This window comes from Mus caroli, chromosome 6 (genome assembly GCF_900094665.2).
Source record: "Mus caroli chromosome 6, CAROLI_EIJ_v1.1, whole genome shotgun sequence".
In the NCBI taxonomy this organism is placed as follows: Eukaryota; Metazoa; Chordata; class Mammalia; order Rodentia; family Muridae; genus Mus; species Mus caroli.
Genome location: NC_034575.1, coordinates 87198085 through 87204946, shown reverse-complemented (window position 1 = coordinate 87204946; position 6862 = coordinate 87198085). Strand labels below are relative to the sequence as shown.

Below are 6862 nucleotides of genomic sequence, written 5' to 3'. Positions count from 1 at the left end.
CCTGGCTGGACTCCTCACTTTCCCAGATCCCAACCCCAGGTGATCTTATTGCCAAGACACCTACCATACCTCCTTTGACTGGTAAGTGCCCCACCCCCAGCCCTGTACCCCACCCCAAGCCCTGCACCCCAGCAAAGGATGAGCCTCACACTTGCACAGCTGATAGAACAGGGTTGCAACCTTGCTCATTACTCAGAGACTTGTGTTGATCAGGGGCAAACTCCTCATCCTCCTTCTGGGGCCTCAGTTTCCTTATCTGCTAAAATGGGAATTGTGCTATCCTCAGACCCTTGACGATGGAAAGCAACAACAACCACCACCACTCATCTTGGGCAGCCGCCCTGGTTAAGTGTCTGGATTGGTGAATTTTGAATCTTTATTTCCAGTGGTCCTCAGGAGGCAGGTCTGTCTACCTCAGAACACACAGCAACAGCCTGGAGCCTGAATGGCACTCAGACAAACTCCACAATGACAAAACTGTGCTGTCACCACTCCCCAATGTCCTGGNAGGTACCTCCAGTTAGAAGCAGAGAGGCCATGGCAGAGAGGTGTGGCGCTGCACTATTAGTACTGTGGGGTTTGGTCCAGGTCAGTGGTTTAGACAACTGGTGACTCTGGCATCCTCCCGACTCCAGCAGAGGGAGTATGAAGGACACTATGAAGGCTGTGGGAATACCCCACATGGTAATGAATATGAGTCCTGTAGTTGGGGCAGATCCAGGGCAGGAGGAAACCCAGCTGGCCCACATCCTCTTACCCCTGTGCCTTTGGTTATGCTGCCAATCTCTGGCTAGGGGTGGCTGCTTTCCTGCCTACATCACGGAGGGCCCTAGCTGTCCCTTCAGGGTTGAATGGCCAGAGGGCAGGTAGACCTTGGGGCCACAGACAAAGATGAAAATTGGGCACTTTGGGTGAGCCCAATGGAGATTGTAGCTCACTTAAGGTCTGTGGGGCCACTGTACCTAGATGTTACCTTCGCTGCCCTCCCTCTAGCAAGCCCCACCTAGGACTAGCTTGGCCACCAGCCTCCATCTCATTCCTGTCTGCAGGGCCTTGCTGTCTCTCCATCCTGGTCAGCAGACCCTTAAAAACTCCAGTTTGGAGGGTCACTCCTGAGCTAAACACTCATCCCAAACGTGTTTCCATGCTGAACAGAGGAGATAAGTTGGGGGCCTTGGGCATCCTCAATNTTCAACCCCATCATCATAGNGGGGCTTGGAAAAACAGGTCTGTCTGGACCTTGACTTATTGAGGGGAACCCAAACNGGAGAATCCCAGCTTCCTTCCTTAGGCCTTCAAATNCATACCAGGACTACTACCTGTTAGCTGAGAACCCAGTGCCCCCTGGAGGCTGGCTATGGAAACTTTCCTCAGACCCACGGGCACCAACGTCCAGAGGGACCTCCCCAGACTGAAGTGAGGAAGTAAGCCAACCAGGTCAGGGAGGGCCCTTCTTCTGGCTAATATGGACTGCAAACGACTCTACTCCAGAGGCCCCTCCCTGTGGCTGGAGCTAAACTGTCCTCCCTGACTCTTGATGGCCTGCCTGCTTCCCACATGGGCTCCTCCCTGGGACTCAGCTCTTCCACCCCAAGGCCCAGAGACCCTTGGGCACCTGGTGGGGAGTGGAGGAGCGGCCAGCAAGGCTGGCTCCTGCTCTTCCTGCCCCTCCACGCTCACTGGCAGCTGTCTTCACAGCAACAAACACAGGCGGGTGGGCGGGTGGATGGGGTGGGGGGCAGGTATGACAATGTTCTGTGAGTAGCCGTCAAGGCACAGCACAGGAAAGCAGGGGGATGCCCGAGTTCTGTGCCGAGACGCAGGGAAACTCAGGCCCAATGAGCCCCAGGTCATGCAAGTTGAGGATGGAGTCGGCGATAATACGGGCTGTGCGCTTCTGGTACCCACCCGAGGTCACCATGAGGATGGGTATATCGTGGGCTCGGACCACGCGGAAAACCACTTCATCCCTCTTCACAATGCCCTGTGGGAAGACAGGGAGGGTGAATTCAGATAGGCCCGAGTTCCCGTGGTATCAAAAAGTACTACTGCAAGTCTAGCCCTGACGTGGACTGCTGTTGCTTTTGGCATCTCCTCCAGACATAAGGCTGCCCATATTTTCTAATTTTTCTTTAATTTTTTTTCGGTTTTTCTTCCGAGACAGGGTTTCTCTGGGTAGCCCTGACTGTCCTGGAACTCACTTTGTAGACCAGGCTGGCCTCGAACTCAGAAATCCGCCTGCCTCTGCCTCCCAAGTGCTGGGATTAAAGGCATGCGCCACCACTGCCCGGCCATATTTTCTAATTTTGCCAACCATCAGAGCACGGCTTTCCTGCTCTACACGGGCCAGGACACACAGCTTGGCAGATAGACAAATTCCTAAAAATGACCCCCCTGGGGGCATGATGTGCCCCTGGGCTGANAGATACATGTCCTAGGTGGCCCTAGGGTCCCTATGGCTTGAATATGAAATGTCCCCCACAGGGTCACACGTGTTTGAACACTTGCTCCCTGGCTGGTGGTGCTGTCTGGGAAGATCCTAGATCTTTTTGGCAGAGCCTGCTAGAAAGTACATCACGTTTTATACCTAGGCCCCACTTCCTGTTCTCTTTCTGCTTCCTGTGTACAGACCAAATATGGTCTCTCTGCTTCCTGCCTACCCCACCAGGCCCATGTCCCTGCTACTATGTCTTCCCTGCCGTGAATAATTCCACTCCTTCAGGAACTGTGAGTTAAAATGAGCCCTTTGCTCCGAGCTGCCACGATTAGCAGAGGACTCTCTTCCAGCAATAGAAAGATGACTGACATGTGGTCGGACTGTGGCCAGGCTACATGCAAATCCCCAGGTGACCCCTGTGCTAGGACATACCGCTGGGCTGATGGACAGCCCCCCGAGGCGGTCTCCCTCCAGCACGTCCGTGCCCGCGTTGTACACCACCACGTCAGGCAGGTGCTCCTGGAGGGACCTCCTGACATTCCTCTCCACCTTCTCCAGATATTCCTCATCTTCTGTGCCCCACTCCAATTCCACCTTCCGCCTGATGGCCTCTGGGAGGGAGACACAAACAGTCCGGAGTACAAAGCGGGGAAACTGAGGCAGAGGATGGCATCGATGCGGGGACTTTTCGAAACCCGCAACAGGACTGACTCCATCTCAGCCTGGCCTCTCCCTGCATCAAAGCTGAGTGGCGAAGGGGCATCCATGGGAGGACAGATGATTAAAGCTGAAACTTTATCCCTGAGGGCCTAAGGACCCTATCCTTGAGACCTACCAACACTGAACACCCCACATATCCAAGCCCAGGCTCTAAATAGTTCAGAGTCAGCTTAGGCAGAGTCGGCAGTGGCCAACCTCACCACCTGTGCCTACACGGCCCTGCCATGTTTTCATCAGGAGGTCCATCTGTTGAAGGCTTGGTTCCCAGCCCATGGTACTACTGTATGATGCTGCTACTGATGACTGACTGGACCTTTAAGAGGTGGAGCCACTTAAGAGGTGGAGAAAGTGATGCAACTTGACAGTGATATATCAAGACCATGCCCCGAATGTGTCTCTGCCTCCGGTCATCATGAGATGAGAAGGTTTCCTACCAACATGTAGCTGTGGTACCCTGTAACATGATAAGCCGAGTGCAACAGGACCTACTGAACAGAGACCGGAACCTTAAAGCCATGGGCCAAGGCAAACTCTCCTCCTCTCAAGTTGTCAGCCAGCTCCAATCTAAGGCTGCTGCTGACCTCAGTAGTGATTCCATGGTACTGGCTTCTTCAAAAGAATCCTACATACTCTGTCAGAGAGACAGAAAGCTGACTGAGACCCTACTGCCAGTGGGGCAGGCGAGTTGCTGATTTCAAACTTGGTCTCAGAGCCTCTGGGTTATGCTTGAGTGCATTTCTGCTGGTTTGTTTTTAAACATTTTATTATATTTTAATTTGCTTTGTATTTTAATTATACATATATGGGAGTGTGTTCATTAATACAGTGCCTGCAGAGACCAGAAGAGGGTATCAGATCCCCTGGAGCTGGAATCATAGGTGGTTTTGGGCCACCTGATATGGGAGCTGGGACTTAAANTCAGCTACTTTTAAACTGAGCATTTTTCCCCCAGCCTTCATTTTTGGCACGAGGTTATGGAGTATCGCTGTGACAGATTTTAGGACTATTATGTTAACATTTGAAGTTGGGGGTGGAAAAGCCACTGAGTGTGGAGAACCTGGAAGATAAAAACATTGAAAGCAGTGCAGACAATGTAGGCCTGGGCTGTGACGTTTCATGGGGAATCTTAGGCTCTATCAANGGCCACTCGCGTGCTGTTCTGTATTGAGAACCTGTGGTTCTGGTAAGCTGAGGGGAAGAGTCAGCTGTGACTAACAAGAGGCCAATGACACTGAAATAAAACTCTTGTTTTTCTGGGACATCTGACACTAGTCAGGTGGGACTGAGAATTAGTGATCATTAAGAAAAGACCAGCATTGTTAAGGCAAAATTCTGGCAAGTGTCTCCTCAGGGCCAACACACAGGCAAGGATGCAGAGGAGGCCAAGAACATTTGCTGTGCTGGAAGCCAAGTTCTGTAATGTGTAAGAGTCTCCCACATGGTACTGGTTTTGAAGGTATGAAGGGGATATGGAGAAAAGTTGAGGCTTGACACCCAGTGGTGGGATTAGAGACCCTAAGAGAGGACAGGGAGGCGATTAGCAAAGGTGCACCCACTATAGACTCCAGAAATGTGAAGATCCTAGTACCATGGGATGACCAGCAAGGTCAGCAACAGCTGTGAAGTGGAGTTGGCATGAGCCTAGGACACAAGATATACTGCAGAGGCTGGGAATGGGAAATGGAGCAGGCCCATCACAGCCCAGAGAATCNTGGGTGGGTCCCAGATGTTGAGCACTGGACTTTTTACACTGTTGCTTTGGTTAGATTGTGATTGTGCACTGGCTCTGGTTCTTCCTGCGAAGAGTTTTTTAAAAGTGTTTATTCTGATCTTGTAAGAACCCCGTTATCAGACTTTGGATATTTTAGAGAAACTTTGAACTTTGAAAGATATTTTAAATGTTTTAAAGAGACTGGACTTTTATAGTACTTTTATAGTGATTTTTAAAGACTAGAACTTTTAAAGGTTGGAATNTTTGATACTGTGAATCAAACATACCATCCTGGGGACAAATGGGAGAGGAAGGCTATGGTTGAATAGTAATTTTTGTCCATTACATTGACAACAAGGGGGGCAACTGTGTTGTATTTTATGGGTGGTATCACCCCTGGGTAGGTGGTCCTAGGGTTTAAGAAAAGAAACTGAGCATGTCAGGAGGAGCCAGCCAGTGAGCAGCATTCTTTTACGGCTTCTGCTTCACTTCTTACCAAGTTCCTTCCCTGACTCCCCTCATAATGAACTATATCTAGGCCATAAGCTGAAATAAACTTTTTCTTCCTCAGGTTGCTTTTAGTCATGGTGTTTCATCACAGCAATAGAAATCTAACCAAGGCACAAATCCTTTCTTCTGCCATCTTTATGTTTTCTATTGCAACCTTGCTCTGTGTCTGTCTGTCTGTCTGTCTGTCTCTCTCTCTCTCTCCTTTTCTCTCTCTCTCTCCTTTTCTCTCTCTCTCTCTCCCTCTCCCTCTCCCTCTCCCTCCCTCCCTCTGAGGTCCAGTGACTCCCTTAGGTCCCCATGTGCTCGTGGGTATAGCAGGAGCACTTGGTGGGAACACTACAGATAAAGGAGTGGCATAGCCATACCCACCAGGTACACACTGAGGACAGAGGTTGGGATAAACTTACCTTTAGCAAAGCGATCCCCAGGGTAGATGTGGCGGTTGTAAACATCCATGATGTATACTCGCTTGTCACCCATGAAGTCTCGCTCATGCCCATTGCCCTATGCACAGACACAACTGTCACTGCAGGTAGCTGCTCTCAGGATGGGGCAGGGGCTGGGGGTGGGGAACCCTAACCACCACTGGAACTGCCTCCTGCTCTGTCAGGTGGCTTGACCTTAGGGATCTAGTGTCACACAGCTGACAAGCAGCAGAGCCAGGCACGCTCCAGACATGACCCCATAGCCTCTTCCAGAACCTGCAGTGTGGCCAACCCTGTCTCTCACCCTCTCTGCGAAACAGGGCAAGATCTGGCCTTGCTTGGTACCCTCTTGGNGCTGCAGGGGCATCGGTGGGATTGGGACATGGAGAACAAACTGCAAAAGGTTGTATATGTGAGACTTGGTTTACCTGGAGCTGAGTAAGGGGACAGAGTAGTTGAGCCTTATGAAGAGCTCCTGCCTGGTATATGAGTGGTCAGCAGGAGGCAGTGAGACCAAGGGTCTCAAGGACAGAGCTGAGCTACCAGGGACATGGGAAGGCGAGTCTCTCACCAAAGGAAGGCTCTGGAGCCTGGGCTCCTGCAGAGTGCTCACCTGGTGGGCATCGAGATCAATGATGGTGGCTCTGGAGATGCCTTCCACGCGTTCAAACAGGAACTGACAGGGAGGGAAGATGTGTGAGGACCTGACAGGTCAGAGGACCCAACCCTTTGGGGACTAAGGGAAGGGGTTGAGGGGTCAGGAGGACAATGGATAAGACATCACTTTCCCAGGNGTGCTGGGGTGCTAGGAGAAATTCGGGGAGCAGTGGAGGGTGGGGAGGGGAGGGAAGGCTGGGGGCAGGGAGTGTATACTATGGCCTGAAGGTTAAGTGATCAGGTTGTGGGTCCCCTGGGGAATGTGGGGTTGATGATTAGCCCCACAGTGTTAGAATTTAACTCCCCAAGCTTTGCTTCATTCTATAATGCTAAATCCTGATGCCTCTTCCTCCACTAGGAGACCCCTTCCCTGCTCCCCTCTAAGTTCTAACAGCCAGGTCT

The 6862-nt window shown here is 51.4% G+C and overlaps 1 protein-coding gene across 1 annotated transcript in view; it reads right to left on the bottom strand.

The window, feature by feature from the left end:
• Window positions 1-345: 345 nt before the first annotated feature.
• Window positions 346-6862, bottom strand: part of Hdac11 (histone deacetylase 11) — an 18516-nt gene continuing 11999 nt past the window's right edge. The window contains exons 4-7 of the mRNA XM_021164806.2: window positions 6417-6479; window positions 5786-5882; window positions 2870-3048; window positions 346-1984 (exon numbers count right to left, since the gene is read on the bottom strand). Coding sequence (XP_021020465.1) covers window positions 1769-1984; window positions 2870-3048; window positions 5786-5882; window positions 6417-6479 — 555 coding nt within the window. The 3' untranslated portion in view covers window positions 346-1768. The remainder of the gene's footprint in view (window positions 1985-2869; window positions 3049-5785; window positions 5883-6416; window positions 6480-6862) is intronic.